The sequence below is a fragment of the Pholcus phalangioides genome, unplaced genomic scaffold (genome assembly GCF_987345545.1).
Source record: "Pholcus phalangioides strain wild (caught in Gottingen) unplaced genomic scaffold, Ppha-v1.0 ptg000001l_1, whole genome shotgun sequence".
Lineage (NCBI taxonomy): Eukaryota > Metazoa > Arthropoda > Arachnida > Araneae > Pholcidae > Pholcus > Pholcus phalangioides.
In genome coordinates this window covers 5,125,678-5,149,796 of record NW_028301594.1, presented here as the reverse complement: position 1 = coordinate 5,149,796, position 24,119 = coordinate 5,125,678, and the positions used below count along the sequence as shown (strand labels likewise).

At 37.4% G+C, this 24,119-nt stretch overlaps 1 protein-coding gene across 2 annotated transcripts in view; it reads right to left on the bottom strand.

Annotated features, from left to right (window-relative positions):
* Positions 1-21,007, bottom strand: part of spir (spire type actin nucleation factor) — a 148,650-nt gene extending 127,643 nt beyond the window's left edge. Inside the window, exon 1 of one of the 2 annotated variants that reach the window (XM_089241630.1) lies at positions 20,557-21,007. In XM_089241630.1, coding sequence (XP_089097756.1) covers positions 20,557-20,815 — 259 coding nt within the window. In that variant the 5' untranslated portion in view covers positions 20,816-21,007. The remainder of the gene's footprint in view (positions 1-20,556) is intronic. The other variant, XM_089241552.1, reaches the window with a different exon arrangement.
* Positions 21,008-24,119: the final 3,112 nt, after the last annotated feature.

The following is a 24,119-nucleotide window of genomic DNA, read 5'->3' as shown; positions in this document are numbered from 1 at the left end:
AAAAGCCCAGCTCGGTCGGTTAAGGCAATAAAATTTCGAATTTCGAAAAATCAAATGGCAATACTCAATACTATGCATTGCATAAGGTAATCGGGGGCGCAATAAAAAAAACTATAATTGGAGTTGGAACATGGAGGTATTATACTAAATAATATCTCCATGAGTTGGGACGGTACCTGTACCATCATAAACGATGGCGCTAGACGCTGACAAAGAAACATGGAAACAACCAATGCAGATCAGGGTTGGACAAATCACCGTAAATTTTAATGCCCGACATGTAATTTAAAATAATATATGCCCGAATCCATATTTTACATTTCGAAAAATATTATCACTGGAGTTACTTGTCACGTTTCATATTTATAGTTCGCTGCAAAAAAACTGTATTTAGTTAGGTTCCCTACTGTCACCTATTTGAATAAGAATAAAACTATCTGTTATAATTCTTGGAATAAAATGTTAGTTGGTTTTGAAGCAATTTGCAGAACAACAATGAACAAAAACATGTGGTATAAAACTACATTTTTTTTTTCATTCATACCAGTGTAAATTGTTATGCACCAAAATACCGGTCACATGTATTTTTTGGTAATTAGAAAATTGATTTACCATCAAACATAAAAACATATTAATCGATATTTTGGCGGATAAAATTTACACCGGTATGTAGCATAAAAATAAATAATATATGATATAAAAACACATTTATTCGTTTTCATGCCGCATACCGTTTTGAAACGAGAAATGAATTTACTTGAAAAAATATAATGGATAGTTAACCTTCTATTTGATAGGTGGCAGTAGAAGTCACATATTTTTTGTGATATTTCTGTGTAGAAGAGAAATACATAATATTTTCTACAATTTTAGAATCATTCGCAGAATTTTTATCCCTTTCGAACACTTTATATACTGTATAATAGATTCCTATAATATATAGTTTTTTTGTAAAAATATATTTGTACATATTTATGCACACTATGAAGCCTTTTTCTTTTTCTTTTCAGTGAATATTATTAGAATACAGTCGAATTCCGTTTTAACGAATACCGTTATAGCGAAAATCTCGTTTTAACGAACTCTTTTCTAATCCCACAAATAAGTTTACACAGGAACAATGTCAGGTAACCTGGAATTCCTTTATAACGAAATTTCGTTTTAACGAAGTGATTCCTCCGGTCTCTTGGCGTTCGTTATAACGGGATTCGACTGTATATCGTATTGCTAGAAGTGAGGTTTTCAGTTTTCCAAAATAGCCTAGTTGCAGTATGAGATTCTATTTTGAGCCCAGATGCAATAACAAAAACACTTGCATCATCGGCAAGGGGCCGTTTAAGTATTACGTAAGCAAATTTTTAGCCATTTTTGACCCCCTCCTCCCCTTGTCAGCAAAATTTCGTCATCAGCTCTGCCCTCTGAATCCTAACTCATATTTGCATAAAGGATGGTTGATGACGTAAGCATTATACAAACCCCCCCGTCCCCCTTGTCATCAAAAGTCTGCAAATCGGAAACCCCCCCCCCCCCCCATCGATGATGACGTAATACTTGAACGGCCCCCAATGAAAAATAAAAAATAATAAAAAACGAATTAAAAATTTTTATTTTTTATATGCTGGCGTCGGGCATGTGATAAAAAAAATATGAGCGCCGTCAAAATTTTCAAATACCCTGAGCATTTGTCGAGCCCTGATGCAGATCACATTGCTGCCGTCAAAACTTCTTCCACCAATGGCTTTACCCACGAACCACTTCGTGGTGGCATCTTTTTTTTGGTCTGCGGCTGCACCGGCGTTTATGGTGCTAACTTGTTGCTATGACAGTAATCGCCAGCGCTAGGGTTTTGTTTTTCCTCTTCATTCTCGAGCGCATACTTGGAAACACATATATTTCGAATTTTATTCGTATTTGTTGATTTTTGTGGCAGCCAGGGGCTCGTATATCAGCGAAGTTATTTCATAACAACCTTTCGAGCTAAGTATTCTCGAAAGAACATGATTTTTTCGCTCGAGCACAATGATATTAAAACGGCCTTGCATAAAACCAGCAGAACATTAAAACTCATTGGACACTAGCCAAAGGTCTGGAGATTTATATCGAATTCATAAAATTTTTGATGAGCGTAAATTTATTCAAGGAATCAATCCAATAAATAGAAAGGGTCTTGCTCTTGAATGAGGAGGGGAAAGGAAATAAGGTCCAAAGTGAGCCATGAGCTAAAAAAAAGATTAAGAAACACTGTATTAGAAAACAACAAACTTCCTAGGAAGCATCATGGCAGATTAGCTGTCTCTCTGAATGAAAGCAACTACTACTACTTAACCGTACATGGTGTTGAAGGTGTGCCTGCTCTCTGCGGAAAGCCTTTTTGAGAAGGGGAACCGGCTCGAATTTACTCCTGAAAGTTAGGAAATCGCGGATGAAAACAACCACATAATATTGAGTTTACGTCGATGACGCACACTATGAATGTTCTGAGTTTGTTCGATTGCCAGAAAAAGAAAAAAAAACCGATTCCGCCAACAGATAGCGTCTACGTAAGTGTATATGCGTGGCCAATTTCGAGTTCAGATCTCAATAACTCTAATGATCAATCAGGATCAGAGAAACGCGTACACGATACCAAAAATAAAACAAGTAGATTAGATACAAAATAGTAACATCGAACTCCGATACAGATATCGATACAATTAATAACATCGAACCAAGTAAGAGCTGAGCGTGGATAAAACGTATCACCTGCGTGATTATTCAGGATACACACACATACACACCTTCAAAAGAAAAGGGGGAAAAAAAACACGTTTAATAACCATCTCGCATAGCCTTTCCCTTCCACCACTGATACCTCAGTCATGACCGAGTCAATTACTTGGCCATGACTTCTTGTTGAGATTGAGAAAATAAATAAAAGCAAGACCGAAACCACGGAAGAAGTTTGAATAGAAACGTTTCATGTAACGAATTTTTTTCTTTTACTTATTGATCTCGATGATGAGGCGAAAATTATCATAATCCAGGCAGGCCGTGAAATTGACTTTTCCTCTAAAGATTAATTACGAACCGTGCAGAGGAGGATAAGAAAACACACCAAATATAGATGAAGACGAAAAGAAAAAGAAACCGACATTTTTTTCCTTACCTAACGGCCCACCTAGAGATTCCCAAATACATGCGTGATAAGATCGATACTAATACGTAATTTCAAACTCTTATATTAATAATACCCCATGCGGAAGTGTTTCCAAAAAAAAAAACACTGATATAGATTAAATCTCCTAAATTATAACCCTTTTAGATAAAAGAAACAAGGACCATAAAATAGGGATAACTGAACATTAAGTTGATTATACGAAGCGTCTGCCCATCAATATTAGAATTTCAAATGAAATCGAGTCATTATGGTTTAAACACGGAATTAAAATCTCGTTGCATAACGTTTTAATGAGGGAAACACTCATATAAATTAACGAATAATCACGAAGATAATCATAACTAAGCAAACACAATTTTTCTTTTTCTTCTAAAAAATTACCATAAATAAACTTATCAGACGCCGCTTATTCAGTGCAATAACGTCGTAACTTTACTGTGAAAAAAATATACCGTTTAACATAGTTTTCCCCCACAACTAAACACAATAAGTACCGCAAAACAAAAATTTTATGAGGAAGAAATAATCAATTGGCATCATTAGTATAAGACAATGACCAATTTAATAAAAATACGAATAATTAAAAACCAATTAATGTCGGGCTTTAATTAGACAATTTTTTTTCAAACATATATAATCGTGTAAAATGGAACGATAACCCCAAATGAGAGAAGATTGTTGAAGAAAATAAATAAAATACAATGGTCGGCAAGTACGGAGTAAAACGAGGGCGCGGATCTCATATAATTACACGTTCTCTGAAGACAAACGGGGATAGGAAAAGGGGAGGGGGGGGGAAGGGAGCGGTAGATAATTTGCATAAATGATGCTACATTAAAAAGAACTACCTGAGAAAATGGTAACGAATTTCGATACAAGCCTAAATATAGATCGGCAAAAATTCCTGTCTAATGCCGCAAAGAAAGTCGGTTGTGAGCATTAGTTATCTTTTTTTTTTTTCTATTAGAGTCATCAAAGGTCAATGGCTCGTTTACGAATCGCGGGAGGATCAGAAAAATATTAATTGTTATTTGAATCGATGCTTCAGCATCTACAGTCAAAAAAATTTTTATGACTTCTCTGTAGTTTATTTGTTGACCAGATAGGAGGAAAAAAAATATACAAAAGAGAACTCGACCTTCACCAGGAAAGCTGTTTTCATCTCGAATTATTATTTTATAGCCTTCACCGCTACGAATGACACATGAAGGTTTATTTATATATCCATCCAGTTGCACACTCGACTCGACTAAATTATTGCATTTGGCCTAGTGTGTGAGAGTTATGTAACGCAATATATGAGATAGATAGATGTATTATGTGTGCTATTTTGCGCCTTATATTGAAACGAGTCTCCGTGGAAGTATAACCGTGGCTTATACTTAAAGGTGTGGGGAGAAAAAAAAATTTTTTTTTTTTTTTTGGTGTCGGACGCTAAAATTTAGGACAATGTTAGGTTAAAAGACTACCCCGTGGAGGAAAAACAAAATCAAACATGGATCATGTCGTTTCGAATGAATTCACCCAGAAAAATAAACCTGGGCTTCACTAGAAATATAGTAAAAATATGACATCATAAATATACAACACGATAGTTCTAAGTAACCGGAACGACACAATCATACATGTCAAAATTACTGGATATGGAGGCGCACGTGGCAAAATAAACACACGCGCGCGCGTTCGGGTGGACCCACCAGCGGAATAACTGATACGAATCAGGCGGAACTAAGAGGAGGGATGTACAATTTAGGAAGGACTATAGAATTTTCTCCTCTAAGCAAAACAAAACTATCCAGGTTTTTTATTATAACCTATAATATACCTCTTTCTAAAAAAAACTTGTTTTTTCGCTATCAATTCAGTTATCGTGTCCTCGAGTGGACGAATCAACAAACATTATCCTGTTAGACATATAAGATTTTGCCGGAAGACAGAAAAAACAACCTCAAAAAAAAAAACCACGCATCACCGAAGGGGAAAACAAGATGGAAAATGGACTGAAAAAAACAAACTATATTAATATTATGTATTATATATCTTCATCCTTACTATCATTTCTTTATAGTCAAACGACGACGTTCTTTTTCCTACTCCACAAAACATCACGATAACAAATTTGACTCGAAATATATTCTAGACACGGGAAATCGACTTCTTCCATCCGAATCGATTCCCGTCTCTTAACTACGGGTTCCTATCAACAATGATTTTTTTTCTTATCATCATACAGTAGGACCTCTCAAATCCGGACTCCTAGGGAACTCGGTGATTCCGGATTAGGGAACCTTCCGAATTATGGATCCACTTATGTTTATTTCCTAATTTTTCATAACTAAAACAATAATATTCGTCTTTAAGCATTTTGATTCTTAATTTCCTTTGAAAAAAAATTAATAAAGTAATATATATGCGTACAGTAGTAGATAACTTTAATTAAAATCATAATGTTTAATTTACATACCGTTTCTAGTTAAAAAAAGCCCTAATACTTCTAACATTTTTTGTAGGTCCGTTATTTATTTATTTCGAAGATGGTAAACGGTAGATTTTTCGATTCTATGTTCTCTGCACAATATTTGTAGTCACATGTTTATAAAGCAACGCATGTTTCATCACATGTTTCCGTTTGCAGCCTTTACCAGCCACGTCACTGGACGTTTTTCAGCATGTCGGCAAATTCACTTGGATATTCACAGAAAATAATAGAGCGCTGGATAAGGTGTAAAACACGAATTTTTAACTGCACAGCAGCGCCGGACAAATCGCAAAGAAATCTAGGCGCCAGAACAAAATCTTTGGGTGGCAAAAACTTTTTACCCGGAGGAAAAAGGTACAAAATACTGCTTCTTTTGACAGTTCCGAATATTATGTGCTGTTCTCAGCTTGCAATTAAGGAACTAAACAAATAAAATTTTAGGCGCCAATACCAATTTTTTAGTCACCATGGCGACCCGGCACCTAGGATTTGTCCATCCCTGCTGTACAGCATAGAGAAATGAAGAAAGAAAAGTTATTTCGATCGAAGCTGACTTTCTAACTAATCACATTCATTGAGACACACAGTTAACATGTTTCCCAGAAGCTCAAAAATCGCAGTGGACACCCAACAATAAGTGGTACAAAAAAGAATTAAAATGGCCGATGATTGATTTACTGACACAAAGGATGAAACAGAATTTGGGGCAAGTCCCGACTACATCTTGAGTCCCCGACTAAAAAAGAAAAAAAAATTGGGCCGAAGTGTCCGGAAAGATTTGGGAGGACCTCATCCAGAAGACCTCATTTAGAAGAGCAAAAATAAAACCTCAACGGAAACTATTGTTGAGGAAATTCATTGTTAAATACAGACACATGTGTATACCTTAATAATAACCGGATACTAGTATTTACTCTCTTAAAGAAGTAATATATTCTTCACGAACCAATGCATTTTAAAGAAAAGAAACATAGGATATCAATGAGAGCCGATAGATTTACGCCCGTTTAATTCCGGATTAAGTGGGAAAGGATTCGAACGCAACTGGAGCAGCCTGGAAATACTACTATCTGATCCCATTATTGGCATTTTTGTTAACTCTATCTTGTTTATTCTATAACGACAATCTGGTATATCTTCATGCCAGAATTATGCCAATTTAGAACGTACCAAATTGGTATAATTTGTCCGTATTTGGAAGATCCTAGCGTCCATATTGTATTCTCAAAAAAATAAACGAAATGTCCACATTTCCCAACCCAAAGAGTTCTTACACATTCCTCACTACACGAAACGCACACACCGCCAAGGTGATTGGAAACTGCGCCTGTATTTGTCCAAGTGATATCGATCGATACTGCGCACAGGAAAATATAGGCTAACAAGCACGTTTTAAAAATATATATTGCCACACGATCCTTACTTTGAAAATAAACATCGTATTTTCAACATTATCCTTATAGATATTCAAATAATAAATGTTCGCAGCTGCAATGAATCTAGTCTTTTTCTATTGAAATTTTTGCCTTACGCATACTCCACCAAAAACATTTTATGAAACAACATGCATGTCATTTATTGTTCATGAGTGGCATAAGAAGGGTGCGTTAGCGTGTGTGGTAGTCACGTCAATGGTGCAGATGGTTCTCTTATGTGCATGACGGTTCAACCAAAAAAAAAAACCACAGGAACACGAGACACCTGCTTCCTCCACAGGTGTCATTTCTCTTCAAGCGTTCCGGAACACTTTTATGTAAGAAATTATTATCTTCCTGTTTGGGGGGGATCAGAGATACGCTAGTATCGAATGATTATATGAACTATTAAACCGAGAAGCACAAGCGGCAGGACACGTCAAAAGGTAAAGTTTACAAAAGGCAAGGACATGTATGTGAAAATATCCTGGAACAAACAAAATGAGCAATACAATGATAAGGCAGTGAGATATCAGTCAATATTACATACGGTACTTAATAAAAAAAACTAAAGACATAACCTATAGAAAAACTAAAGCATGGGGACATTTGGACATGCAGTCGGTCTCAATTAATTTGGTAACGGACGAATACCCACCCCGCTTATACGACGAAAAAGGCCGGTATTACACCGTAAAAGGTTTTGTAAAAGCTTTTTGATAAAACTTGAAAAATGCTGCCAATAAACCTATCGGTTACATTCGAACATCGAACAAATGCAACCGATAGGTTTATTGGCTACATTTTTCAAGTTTTATAAAGGAGCTTTTCTAAAACTTTTATAGTGAAATGCCGGAAAAGGAAACGAAATTTCCCTCATAGAAGCAATGTTACTGTTCCTCGCTTATTGGAATAATTCGAAAAAATTTTCACCGGTTAATGTGACAAAGGCATTGATGTCTTAGTAATGACAGCCTATATATGTGTCCAGAAGATGGACATGAAAAGAAAAGATTCAAATCTGAGAGACAAATTTAAGATTAGAATGCAATAAAAAATGGAAAGCTCAAACTGAAACTGCAGAAATATACGAAATTTCTCAGTCAAGTATCATCCATGAATTCACTAAACAGGGTGTTCTGTTAATGGACCGACAAACTCAGAGGGTTGTTAGTAGACATCAAGAGGAACAAAAATTGCAATGGAACATGGTGTCGCAAACCACGTTGAGAGAGTGAAAATCGCGAAAAACGCATGCAGGTTTCGACGTCACGCTGGAACGACAAAAAGTATACAGTAATAACTACAAAAGGATTTATTTGATTAATTATTACAAGAGTTGTTGGAAGTGGCGGCTGCTGTCGTCATTGCGCAGTCCACAAAGACGTAAAAACGATTCCCGGACGTGCTCGAAGATACCAGGTAAGCTTTTGATGTCTGCCGCAATGACGACAATCCGATATGTCCACAGGCGTCGCATAAACGAGTGATTTAAGGTGACCCCCATAGGAAAAAGTCACATAGATTGAGATCCGGTGAACGTGGAGGCCAAGCAACGGGTCCCGCGCATCTAATCCGCCTCCTTGGGTATGCAACAGGGATGGACAACGTCTCATAGGATATTGCTGTTGGTACATCCGCTGTGCTAAGCGCCCATTGCCTAAGTACTCGACCGTAAATAAGATGCATATCAGCGTATTCCTCGTTCGTGTAACCAGCCATCACGATACTCATTGAAACAGACAACTAACTGCTACACGTGCTTATTAATTTACGTCGTCCGCAGCGCATGATCCTACCCACGAACGCATTCAGCAATCAACTGACATCCACCTTTCGTCTCTTATGGACTCAGAACCTGCCTGCGTTTTTCGTGATTTTCACCCTCTCAACGTGGTTTGCGATTGCATGTTCCATTGCAATTTTTGTTCCTCTTGATGCCTATTAACAACCCTCTGAGTTTTTCGGGTCATTAACAGAACACCCTGTATAATACAGTATTATTCTTTCATTATACCTACACGTTGAAAGATATCAACCAAGTGAAGGCAAACTCTAACACACCGTAATTCCCCAAGGGGTAAGTTGCCCCATGAGAGACAACTAACCCCCAATCCACCACATGGCTAAAAAAACTAAATCCTAGAACAATTATTTTTATTACAAGGAAGTTAGCAACTATGCAATATAATACACTCATGTCCATAATTCAGAATCACACGGAAATCGAAATCTAAAGTAAAAATTTCACCTGTAGAATTATCACACACATTTGCAAGAATGATATGCAAGTTTCAGGAAGCCACCAGATGATGCCGATAGTACGTCACAATGGCGAGAGTGTAAGAGGGGGTTATATAAGGAATGGTGGCAAAGAAATAAAATTGTTCACAAGAGTTCTGTAAGGCGCTCAGTGCCATAAGCGAATAGTTATGACACAGAGGACGCATGTGGATGATTTTTTACGTGGTAGAATTATCGGCCGCCTGGAATGTGGGCGTACTCAGATGGAAATATCCGAGGAACTTGGAATTGCCCAAAGTGTCGCCCCCGAGTTACAACGCCGAATGAAGACCGGTATTTGGCAGTAACTGCCAAAAGAAGCAGACGGAGCACAGCATCCGACCTGTCTCGTCAGCTATCTGCAGCCACGGGTACCGCAGTTTCAAGGCAAACCGCGTGCAGACGTTTGGGAGATATTGGTCTATATGCTCGCAGGCCTGTCAGATGTGTTCCGCTCACGGCAACTCACTGTCGGCAGCGATTAGCCTAGAGGAGAGATCATGCAATGTGGACATCGTCACAGTGGGCTTGTGTGATGTTTTCCGACGAGTCCAGGTTTAGCTTGCAGTCTGATTCACGTCGGACTTTCATATGGAGAACGCCAGGTACCCGTTACCACCAAGACAACATCATTGAACGACAGCGTTACGATGGTGCAGCATTGCTCGTTTAGGGTGGAATTACAATGGATTCCAGAACAGATCTGCATGTTCAAACCGGAACCATGAAAGCCCAAATTTACCAGGACATCATTCTGGAACAACATGTACGTTTGTTTAGGGATGCCATGGGCGCAGAATTTGTGGTTATGGATGACAACGCCCGTCCTCACCGAGCAAACATCGTAAACGAATGCCTTGAATCTGAGGATATAACCCGTATGGAATGGCCAGCATTCTCACCTGACTTGAATCCGATAGAGCATGAGTGGGACATGCTTGGCCGACGAGTTGCAGCCCGTCAACCAGCTCCTACATGTGTACCGGAATTTCGGAGAGCATTGCTTGCTGAGTGGAGTGATCTTCCCCAAGATCAGATCGATAATTTGATACTCAGCATGCCTAGGCGTTGTACGGACTGTATGTTTCATCGCATGGGAGACATACAATGTATTAACCATCATACCAACCATGTAATAGTAAGTTTTTGTAAAGGAGATATTTTTTACAATTGCTCCAGGGAGCAAAAATCGTAGTTTTTATGAATGGTATCATACATACACCATCGTTTTTGTTCTTTATCTTTTGTTTAATAAATGGGCTTTACATAGGCGGAGATTGACTTGGAAGTCTGGGGGGGGCAAGGCGGTCATTATTGCTGGGGGGCACGATGATGATGACATCTATACATATATACATTAGATCAGTCAACTCCACGTTTGACTCTGGGGGGGGGGCAAGTTCATTATTGCTGGAGGGGCACGATGATATCTATACATATATACATTAGATCAGTCAACTCCACGTTTGACTCTGCCCCCCCCCCGTATCTCCGCCCATGGGGCTTTATGAATAAGTAACGTTTGTTTTGTTTCTGAACCTTTATTTGCCGGAGCTGGCATTATCCTCAATTTATGGACATGAGTGTAGTTTATGCATTACTTTATAACAGACATACTCGATAATATCGATTAATAAAGGCATGTCGATGACGTCGACTGTACTGAAATGGTATTCTCACAAAATGGCATTCTTCAATGGTGCAATTATCAAGCAAAAATTCAAAGAAACCGGGAAAGATTTTGAAAACGGTCAAAATCTTCAGGAGGAAGGATGTACAGAGATGACAGCAAAGAAACAATTAAGTTAGATGTTTTGAGACATTGCTCTAAGAATCGGATTCTGTTCATTTGATCATTTTTGTCGCACCACGGTCATTTTTTGCACACGAGGGGTAATTAGACCGGGACCTCCAATTTATTGCAGATTCCGAACGGCAGCCTTTTTTTATATACTTACCGAGAGATTGGTGAGTTAATCCCTGGATGTGGGACTTACTACTGTAACAATCTTTTTCTGCGGTCATGTCGCAACCTCTATTGTACACCTGTATCAGGAAAGTTTCTGACAAGGACGGAACCGGGTATCGAACTCACAAAACCTCTAAAAATCCTTTAGTATTTTAGGCGAGTATCTTATCGACCTGGGCTACCGCGCCCATCAGGTTCGGTAGATACTGCAATTTGTGATGTATTCGGAAAAATCCCGAAGCAGGCATTCGAGAGGCATTTTCAATTGCGACAAAGCTGCCCTGGTTTATATAGCTTATACAGAGCTGTAACAAACAGGACTGATGCTGGAGAAAAAAAAATATGTTTTAAAAATAAACAAGAATAACTTTAATTTTAGCCATGAACATGACGGGTGGGGAAAAAAAATCGGATTCCTATTAATTGAAGCGAAATATCTAGGTTTGAAAAAATGTACAAGACTATCTCGCTTTATTCATTATTCAATCTTAGATGACAAAGCACATTTTTCAAAAACTAGCTCATTCACAACCTAGGTCTTCAAAAAACGGAAATGAAATTTACTTCATTTCTGGACGACCTTAAAGGAGATTTTAATTTCAGACATAATTTTCAGTTTACACATGTATTAATCCTTCATTAGTTTTCGATACACGTGTACATTAACGGCGCGACGTGGTGATTAACGTGTTCCCCCGCATGATCAAATACCCAACTTAATCGAATATAATTAGAACTAGGAATCGATTAAAATTTTTAACTGGTTAATCAAAATTTTCTTAGTGCGATTATTGGACCGATTAATCGAGTTTTAATCGGATATTTTCGAATGCTAAACCATTCATAACAATAGCAGTATTGGTAACTAGAAAATACCAATTGACGCGTTAGTCGATTATTTTTTTTCATTTTTATACCGTTGCTTGTTTCCCCTATACATTGTAGGAAATATCTGAGAGTGGGTTTTTCACTTCCACATGGTACTGAAAGGGGAAGGGCGAATTAAGTTTCCCGAATTCGAAAAACTGCTGTCACAGTTAAGGCAATAAATTTTGATCGTCTTTTAAAATTCCCACCAAACCAAATTTCAAATTGGAACAATCCCCAATTTTCGACATGTATTTCACCATGTTGAAAAATTTGATTAAAAAAAATAATTGATTCAAATATTTTTAAATGTGATCACTAATCTAAAATGTTGTGTAAGAACATGATTTTAGAACATCTTATAGGTTTCGTTAAACACATCAATTTAATTTACAAACTTCTAATGCAAATTTTAATCGCGAATCGATTCACTCAACTAAAATTTTAACCTGGGATTAGCAATTTATGGATTAATCTCGAACTAGCTTTAAATGTATAATGTGCTTAAATCGTTGATATTCGTTTAAGTGGAATCGACTGTATTTTGAAAAAAGAACAAAAGAAAGAATGATATTAAAAGAAAAAGAGTAAAAAGATCAATGTAATAATAGTAGTTAAAGTAAAAAATCAAAGTAAAAAAGAACATATTAAGCCGACTCTCGTTATAATGACCCGCGTTATAGTGACCATTTCATTACGACCGGTTTGTTTCAATATAACGAGTATCCTATGTTTTCTTTTCGATATAACGACCGTTGTCGACACAACGATGTGGGTCGTAACAACGAGCGGCGACTATATTACCATAAGTGACTCCATTCAAACTAATTTATTACGGGAAAAATTCATAAAAAAAAGACAAAAATATTTCAAAATATGATTCAAAAACAGGAAACAAGACAGGTGAAAGTTTTTGTTTTCATACACATCGTAATCTATGGCCATGACCATGAGCTTTTCCTACGAACCGTGGAAAAAGGATGTACGCATGTATGTACCATAGCCATCGCGTACACATTTATATATCCTCTAAAACCTATCGATGTGGAAATAAAAAAGAAGTTGTGTTGTGTTAAAGGTTATTACAATACACACACACAGGCAATTCATATCTCGCCCCCGTAAAATTTACACACCTGACCAAACGTATCGTGACTTAAACCGTGAGACCAAACTCGCAACTCAAGGAAAAATCGGTTTCGGAAGTCTGATACCATCAGAAAGAAGACAAGTCTTCTTGCCCAAAATAAGAAAGAAAGAAAAGGAAGTCGTGAAAGTAGATTGAGCGGCAAATGCCTAAAAGTTCGTTCGCAGCGTAAAATCGAACATTTAAAAAAAAACAAAAAAACTCAATCTCAGCTGCCTAAAGAAAACGAATGAATATGCACACACACATAGGCGCGCACAGACTACACACAAACTTCCAATAAACGTCACGATGCGTATAAAACCCTAAAGATCGAAGAGAGAAAAGAGCACGAAAAGTATTAAACGGGTAGTTACAGTTTTATTACTCACATAATGATGTTGTGAATCCGTTAATGACGGCAAAGATTCTGGTCCAAAGGTAAGCAAGTCCGAGATCTAGGATTTACGATTTGTATATAATAATGGAGAGAATCGGGGGGGGGGGCGTGTGAAGAGGCACTGAGATTAGTTAAAATCGGGAAATCCGATCTATCCCACCAATGCGAAATTTCGTACATTTTCTAACATAAACAGCCATAAATACACGTAGTACCTACGTTATATGATTTTTTTCCGCCTTCAACTGCAATTTATTTCTCTCGAAAAGCTTAAGATAAAAATAACATGAAATAAACTATTTGGAGGTATTTCCGGTTAACGAATAGGTTCATTAATCTCTTCACAACAATGAATTACAGTGAAACCTCTCTTTTGCGGGCACCGGCGGGACAAAAAATTTCGTCCGTACAACGGTGACCGTTAATGAGGTGTTTGAAATGTATACTTTTATTATATAAGGAGAAATTATTTGGCCGTAAAAACAGGAATGACCGCATCTGGGGGGGGGGGGGATTAATAGGGGGTTTTAATGTACTTCTAATTTTGTAACAACAGTTAGACCTTGTTATAACGGCATCACTTCACTTTTAACAAATACAAATAGAACGCCACAACAGGCAAAATGCCCAACGAGGTGGCTGATAATAACGTCAAGTTCTATAGCGTCACTTTTTATAGGTCGCTGCCAGCATAATTGGTGTACTGGAATTACTACCGTTACTAAGTCACCCCATTTATGAAGATATTTTCATTTGGTCCCCAGGGGTGACGCTATGCTGAGGGCTGACTGCACAACTATGTGTATCGGCGTCGTAAGCTTTTAAGTGCTTTAGTTTAGAAGTTATTTACGTTCTCCTCTCTAAAAGCATTTCCGCTCTCGCATGTTGGACATCACATTTCGTGTATCCCTTAAAAATATATGAATCTTAATTAGTCAGATCTCGATATAACGTCAGCCATGAAGACTGAATAAAAATGACTTCACGTATAAGCAGGGTGACTTAATAACATTAAGACCGATCTGCTATTTATGCTAGCAGGGACGTCAAAAACTGACGTTATAAACATGATGACGTTGAAAGTGGTTGACGTTATACTGACGTCTTACTGTACATAAGGGTGTTGGTGTTTTTCAATTAGCACTTATCTGGGGACCCTTCGGTCAAATACAGAGGGAACCAGGTACCCCCCCCCCCACACCCGTGCGGTTCAATAATCACTCACTCACTGTATTTTTATCACAATTTCTACTTTAATTTGAAACACATCCCGCGAACCCTTACTTGGCACATACTGTAATTTGCATAAAATTTTATATATACAGTAAAACCTCGATGTCAACCAATTTAAACGTCGCGTCATTCATAATGTCAGTTTTTGAATGACCCTGTCAAATTAAATAGCGAGTTTTTTTTTACCTTACTTGTTACGGTCAACAAGTTACTATTAAGTCATTTATTCGATTTTCGGGGCTACGTTATATTAGGGATTGACGAATCGAAAAGAAAATTAGAAGCCAGGCAAATTCTCCTAGAAACCGAACGTTTTTTTTTTAGAAGAACGACCAAAATATATTTTTAATGTTTTTCCGAAACTTGGTGAGCATTTACCATGTTGGTGGAAGAAGGTTATGCAAATTTCGAAACTTCCGCGACTCCCATTTAGTCATCAGACATGCAAAATTTCAGGAGCTAATGTCAATTTTTTTGGTTGTTATGGTGACTTGGCGCCATTGGCGTACGCAAGTCGAGATTAGTGTTATTTTCGCAGAAAAAAATGTTATACCCTCGACAAGGAAAAAATTTTAAACCCCCCCCCCCCCCGTGAAAATTCTGCGTACGCCTCTATGCCTGGCGCCTTAGATTTGTTAAGCCGTACGTTAAACCGAGATATGAGTATAATTCCAGAATTCATTTTTTTCTTTTTCAAGTTTTTCACTGAATCTTCTTCAAGCATCTTATTATTTATTTCACTCATTTATCAGGCTCATGGTTGAAAGAAATTCTTGCTGTTTCCATGAATGTACTCGTGTTCTCCACCAGCGGAAATTTTCCAAAATTGTGTGCTTCCTTCATCCGAAGTTTTCCTTTTTTTTTCTCATTAAAAGTAGTGTAGCACCCTTCCCAATATGAGAGACTAGCGAGCTTTATCCCGGAGAGTGAGGGGGGGGCCTTGGAATGAATAGTCTTCCACCCCTTTTTTACACTATAAATTTGCTATGGAGAAGCCATGTAAAAAAATCGGACCTGCTGACCTGGCAGCAAGTGAAGAAAGGGTGCATACGTGGATTAATAATGATTATCACGACAGTATAGTCCATAAAAAAACAAGCAACGATTTTTTTTAAGCAACTTATTCAACGTTGCTGCATAATATTCGCATTATGTTTCTATTCGTTGAAAATTTTACATAAGGCATACATCAGTATACGTATTACTGCATAACTACATTATTTCATTTATATTTCATTACATATTTTTATCATTATTATTTTTGTTATTATTTTATAGTTCATTTATATTCAAGATAAATTTTTGGCATGTGATCTCCCCAAAAAAGCAGTACGGTACTCCATACTTAAGTGGGACTGAAGACTTCGATTGCAAATAATAGATAGAATAATTTTTCCATGTGTTTTATATGAAAACCAATATATTGAATATTTACAGGTCAAGATAACATTGTTGAACTATTCTGATTCTTGAGCATTGAAACGAACGCGCTCATAAAAATTAGATAGTTAAATATATTACAGAAAAATTAATTACTGTACTCATCATTTTATAAACACTAGGGGGAAAATCTGTAGGCACACGAAGGCAAAGTGGAATTTATCTGTACGGGAAAAAATTCCTATTTTAGGCTACTTATTTGTTCTGCGCGTATCTTAAGAGGAAAAATTTCACGAAAACCACTTGTTTCTAACGCTGTCAGACCAGACACGACCCAGGCTCTGTCCCTCCCGGGTTGTTTTTAACACTGGCATCTTCTCTATTATTTCCCACGTCGTCGTTGTCGGTAGGTCTTTGGAGAATCAACGTCATAAAAATCTGATGCCCTCGAATAATTCCATTCTTTCTTCTTTCACGCTATCAGCAGTAATAACAGTGCGTTGCTTGAAGCATTTTCCGCCGAGTTTTCACACTGTTGTTGCAGCAAAACTACTTTTTCCGACGAAAGAAAGATAATAACGTATTCCGATTCTTCGGTAGTCCATATCACGGTGATAATCGCTAATCTAGCAGCGAAATGGAGCCTTCTTTTGAAACACTTTTGTTTCCTCTATCTCTATCCACAGATACGTTTATCGTGGCGAAACGAAATTTCTGTAGCTCATTCCCCGACATTAAATGAAGATTGTTCTCGAACTTTCAAAAAAAAAGAAAAGTCTGAGTAGTTTTAATTTCATGGGAAATGCATTAAGAAAATTTTCTTTTATGATAATAAGCATCGTCAGTTTTTATTATGAGGAATCTATGGCTTCCTTTTAGCCAGTTTGTTTCACCAGGAAGGAGAAACGTATATGGTCTCCAAAGGCCAGGTCAAGAGCGATTTCTATTGATTTCCAGACGGGAGCCCATGTCAAGTGGTCTGAAGCTGGGCCATATATTGCTCTCTCCCCTCTGATACCTGAGGCTGAATGCTTCTCTAGAGCAGCGACCCTTAACCATGGGTAAACGAACCCCTCCCCTCCCCGGGATCCGGAGAGGTTTCAGGGGGGGTACGTGAGGTAGGATAAGATAATTAATTTATTATTCTTAATATTAATTTATTATGAGCTGAACATTACTTGGTAAAGGGGGTCTGTGACCTTCATCTTATTGGTATATGGGTTCCGCGGAACACAAAAAGGTTAGAAACCTTTTAATGTACCTTACGTAAAATGTGCACTGTGTAGCAAGATTTTTTTGCGATTTGTCGAGCCCTGTAATGAATATTTGAGAATAAATTCATGCATACATTATATTTATTGTCTATTTTGTCACGTCACTGTTAATGCACATAAATTTCAGATGATACACTTCTTACACACAGAATATGATTGATTCCCCCCCCCCCCACTTTATATTAATTTTCAGGTGAATTTATAATGTAAAAAAATTTTCACACATTATTGAATTAAACTTATCCCTTCCCCAGGTGGTGGAGAGCAAGGCTGGAAAATCTTTACACGACAATCAGGGATGTTGAAATTTTGACAAGGCATATAATTTTTTTTATCAACCATTTGCCTGATGATGGCATATGAAAACTGTGCCCCACTAATTGGGGCATGTATTAGATGCACTTTAATTTAAGTTACATGCCCAGTCGAGAATGTTAGGAGATTTTTCCAGCCCTGATGGGGGGAAGGGGGTCATCAATGTCTTAATCTCATGATAAACTTACCCCTGCCCCCTCCCGATGGTTGGCTTAGATATTCATTAAGTTTCATGACAATGTTAACAGACAGGATAAATTAAGTTTCTGCATGTCAAATATTCAAGTATGTTATCCTTCATGTACATATATTTACACAGTACTTCATACAGTCGAATCTCGTTTTAACGAATACCGCTATAGAGAAAATCTCGTTTTAACGAACACTTTTCTAATCCCCCAGATAAGTTTGCCTAGGGACAATACAAAAACCTGGAATTCCTTTATAACGAAATTTCGTTTAAACGAAGTGATTTCTGCGGTCTCTTGGGGTTTGTTATAACAGGATTCGACTGTATATTTACCATGTTTTCACATATCATCACAAAATTTAACATTTTACAAAGTAATGGAACAAAAATCATAATATGTTAAATGCTGCAATATGTGTACTAATAGTTATCTCAACCAGAGCGGGACAAATCCCAGGCGCCAGGTTGCCATGGCGACTGAAAAATTGGTATTGGCACCTAAAATTCTCTTTGTGTAGTTACTGAATTTCAGGCTGAGAGCAGCACAAAATGTTTGAAATTTATAGCAGCATATCTGCCAACATGAAAAGTTCAAAAGAAGCATTATTTTGGACCTTTTCTTTCAGGTGAATTTTTTTTTGGCGCCTAGATTTTTTTGCAATTTGCCAGTGTTGTTGTTGTTATTTAGCAGGGTTGCTTTCAAAAGTAACACGAGTTTCTTACATTTTTCAAATAAAGGCATTGCATATTTTGAGCTCGCATTGATGCTTCTAAGCAACTCAACATTCGTTTTTTACTTGTGAGATGTTAATGAAGTTTCTACTGTTATTAACAGAATGGAACAAAGTTATACATCTCCCCCTATTTCTTGACAAGCCAGGGAAGAGCAATTTTTAACCCGTGCATTTTGGAGGGAAATGTAACGCGTGGAGAAGACGTATTGCTGTGCATTCTTCAACAATGATAGAAGAGTAAGTTGGGAAACAATAAATGACATTTTTATACTATTCAAATCTGTATAAACCATATACATACAGTATGTTCAATGAAGTGTAACATCCTATATTTCTTTAAATATTGCCAATAATTTTTTTTTTGTCCTGCAATAACATTTATTCCTCATTTGCTTGATATAAACACTCAAAAGTTTTCGCCTTTGGATTTTACAATGCTCGCCAATTAAAGGGTTAAAACTTAGAACTATGCATTTGTTTATAAAAGATTAAAATTCAAAAAACCAAATTGAAAACAAATTTGTTTACATTCAAATAGTGATTATATATGGTCCCCCCCCCCCCCATGCTAGAAGCATGAATATACAATGTCCTTAGGGAAAAAAAACGTGGGAAATAATATTTCAATGAATACTCTACCCATGGCATTTTATGGAAGTTATTTTCCCTAAATTTTTTATAACATGTGTTTCAATAGGGCTACACATTCATGTTTCAGACAAATCTTAGATACCAAAATAAGGTATATAACCAGCTGATAAAAACAAAAGTGGAAATTTGCACATTTGTGCTTCTCTTGCATTCTGGGCAGTATGTTACCATCTAAACCACTGGAGACACTCACATTTGTGCTTCTAGCATGAGGGGAAGATTATATATATAAGTGTATATTATTTGATGAATAAGCATACAAGAGAATTTTTCTAATTGTATAATCAGAGATATCAAATATCTTTCATTTAAAATTTGAATACTGCAATCATCAAGTTGTATTATCATCACACACTTATTATAAGACCTTATGATTTAACTCTTAATATCATGTCTTCAGTCACACCTTTGTTTAAGGGATGCTTTGAATAAGGATCCCCTTTATTTAAGAGACATATATCCTGATGCGTGTTCTTTTTCAGTAGAAACTTATTTATCTCTGAATAAGCGACAAGTCTTATCTTGTGGGTGTCGCTTATTCAGAGATTCCACTGTAATTGATGCTGCACTTGAGGGTACATAGAGGGAAAAACTAGAACCCCTTGGAGAGGCCTAAAAAAAATTATTGGTTAATAAGAGAATGTATATGGGGCTCAAAATTGAGGCTCTTAAATTATATGGGCCCTGGGTGAATTCCAAACTCGTAGGCCCCAAATTATATTCATTTTTCTTAAATATAAATGCAATAAACAACAATTTTTTGCTCATTCATCATCGATTTTGATGTTAATATTTGCCCCCCAAAACAAACTTTACCATGGGAATTAAATTTCATCATTTAAATAAATATTGGCTCAGTGAACTATAATTTTTGATTATTCATATACAATTATGAGTTGAGCATGATATAATTTTCTATAATGCAAATGTAAAAGGCTGCCAACCAGTATATGGAGATTTGTATGTAAACAAACAAACATCGATAGATTCAATCCGGAAAAATCAATAATTAGGAGAGGATAATACTAAAATCGACGTTTGAATTAGCGATATGCAAATGATGTTATTCGATTAGGTACTTACCGATGACAGGGTGCCTGACAGTGGCCCGGTGTATAGTCCCATCCTTGTGTATGAAAACGTGAGAAGTATCAGATAAGCAATAACAAGAGGTCGAATCACTATTCCACTCGTTGACCATGCTTTTAGCACTTTGGAAGCACACAGCCCATGCTTGCTCCTCGCTTATGGGAGCATTAAAAGCCTTGAGTATGCACGATAGTTTGAGGCAATTATTTCTATCTAGCGTACACTGCGGTGACTCCTTACAGTCAGCCGCCATGTTTGCCGCTTTGCGGCAAGGTTCGTAGACGGCGCACCGATGGTGATGATCGCTCGCACTTTGAATCTCGAACGCCCAACTACTACTACGACTCACTCTGTTGTGTTTTGACTTTTTTTCCCCCCTTCGATTCAATGATCTCCGGACGCGCTTTGCTTTGCGCGCGCGCGCCTTGTGTTGTGTTCTGTGTGTGTGCGTCTCTCTCTTTCTCTCTGGATGATGATGATGATGATCATCAAGGCCTTTGCAGCTTCTCCGAATGGATGCCGGGAAAAAAGCATGCGCGGATGGCGACTAATTTGGCGATCTTTATCAAGGTTTGGCGGCAGTAAAGATCGATATCGAAGTTATTTTATTCAATAAAATAGAAATGAATTGAGGAGCTATATTTTCACAGTGGGAACATTTCCACTTTTACTAAATTTACAGTAGAAGTAAAAAACTTAATACGTTTGCTTTACAAAAGTACAAAATAGCCCATTAAGTAGCAGCATATAGCATAGGAATGGTAGAAAAATATTTAAATACAGTCGAACCCCGTTATAGCACCCCCCCCCCCCCCCGTTGTAGCACCACACATTTTCAGTCAACAAATCGTCCATATAGCGATGATAATGTAAAAACCTATTTTAACACCAACTCGTTCCAACGACAACTATGGCTTTTGGATGTGTATACAGTCTACGTGTGTCACATTTTCCAAGAAAAATTCCACATTTTCTCCATCTCTCTCTTATTCTGCTTTTTTTTTTTCAAAAGACTGAAGGACTTGTCCTTTTTCACTCCATTGTTTTATATTACCAGTCAACATAACTACAGTTTAAAGCAAATGACTCATAAAGAATGGTGTGGTCGGGGGAGGGGGGTCTAGGCAGGTGCGAAAGGTGCGGCTGCACCCGGCCGTAAAATTTCAGTGGCCGCAAAACAGGATAAAAATACTGTAAAACCTCTCTGTTGCGGACACCGGTGGAAAAAAAAAAAAAATCGTTCGTAAAAGAGGGGTGACCGTTAATCAGAGGTGTGAAAAACATACTTTTGTTATGCACGGGGAAATTATTATTTGGCCGTAAAAGAGGGGTGATCATCTGGGCAGGGTGTCCATTAAGAGGGGTGTTACTATAGTTTGATTACTTTTTGACCTTAACATTCTTAACGTTTAGGTAACATTCTAACGTTAACAAAGCTGATAGCTTAAAATTCCGTCCAAGACCCATGACCCCCCCCCCCCCCCGACGGTGGGTCTGACAGGCTCCAGTCCGAGACGATTATCACTTTTTCTTTTTTGCATTATAAATGCACTACGGTGGCTGTAGGTAAGGTTTTAGGGGCCATTCCAAGATCTCTAAAATTTAAGCATAATACCCTCTGGCCTAGGGTTTTCACAGATCCCCAAGAAGGCAAAATAATGCAATTGAATCTAGTGCTCCGGACGCTGGACCAAAAGGGGGGAAGCTAAATTCTTCCATTAAAATTGTTCAAAATTACATGAGGGAGGTATAATGCATTCCTGTTTGCTGAAAGAGTATCCAGGATAGATAATGCGACCCCGGGTAGATAATCGGTTTTCTAGCCCTGAGAGCCCCTCCCCCAATCTCTAAGCACCTAGGGGCACACTCGCAATTTTTTAGCTGAGTAGCAGACACTATTGTCAAAATTTATTGTCAAATGGTTCTTTTTTTATGATCATGGAAATACTGGTTCGATATTCTCGGGTGTCAATGTAAACCTGTCGTGCACCAAGGTCTTCATGGACGCTAGGAAATTCCGATTTTATATGCTTTTTGGTTATAATTTATTAATAATATCACACCACATCGTTTTTTGAGCAGCACATTATTTATTCTTCACTAATTTTAACTGAAGGATAATTAGCAGTTGCGTTTTTATTTGATAGGTGGTAGGAGGTGTTCTCCAGTTTATGATTTTTCTCAATATAATGCATTCTTTACTGTATAGTTATTTTCTAAAAGGGCTATTTTGGCTGATAAAATTTTCTTTTTACCCATTTGTTGGTTATGGACAAAAGTAATTAAGAAAGGTACCATTTTTTCATGCTTAATAAGTTTACATAATATATTATTTTTTAAACTTAGACGTACAAAAGTACGTTTAGAGTCTGAGAATTACTAAGAATGAGAGTACTTCCGTGTACACAGAGTTTCTGCTGCGTAGAAAAAAAATTCCCTATATTGTATGGGAAGTAGTGTGATATTTTTTTCATTCCGTACAGATATCGAAATTCTGTGCGCAGAGAAACAACCGATATGTGCAGGTGAAATTAAAGAGAATACAAATACAACGCCACAACAGGCAAAATGCCCAACGAGGTGGCTGAGAAAAATATGCCCATAGCAAATATGGATGTCATATATTTCAAAAATACCGCAACCCAATTAAAAACACAATCACAAAAACTATAAACAATATATGCACGTGATAAAATATTATACAATGTCCATAAAGAATACTTATGGTTGTCTTATTCTAAGAATGGATAGCTTCTCGATTTACCCCAACATGTTTATCGTCTTTCTTTTTAAACGTGTCAATTGTGTTACAATTTACTACCTCCGGGGGTAAGCTATTCCATTTATTAACAACCCTATTAGAGAAAAATTCCCTGCGACACCATGGCCTTGCATTATCCCTCACCAATCGATACTGGTGTCCCTTTGTAAAAGCAGTCGATTGGCGGTGTACTAAAAGTTCATGGTTCATCCTATCCATCCCATTGAAAATTTTGAACACTTCGATCATATCTCCTCGACACCTGGGTTCATCCAATGTAAACATATTCAAAAAAATGAAGTCTCTCTTCATAACTCAAGCCCCGTGTGCCAATAAGGACACGCGTAGCTCTTCTCTGCATTCCTTCAACCAAGTCTATGTCCCTCTGTAGGTATGGTCTCCAGAACCTTACAGCCCGGACGAACTAAGAATGTGCCCACTATCTGAAAAATAAAAATGATCTTTGGTGCCACCGAAATCAAAAATTTTATTCAGCTCAGCAGGATTTTTTCCTATTTTTCGACAAAATTTAAGCAAATGACAAGGACCACATAAATTTAGACTCTCCGATGAGTGTTTTGCCCTCCCCCACGCCTCTCTGGATGCGGATTTGTCGTTTTATGGCCTGTGGGCTAGACAAATTTTGCTGCCTCATTCATTATTCACCAATTCTAGTATAATTTTCCTGAATATTCATTCCTCTAGATTAGCCACCCACTCCCCCATACCGTTAACTATGTCTCTGTGTCACTATCTTTCGGTCGTTCACATGTTTATACATACTCTAGGTCAGACA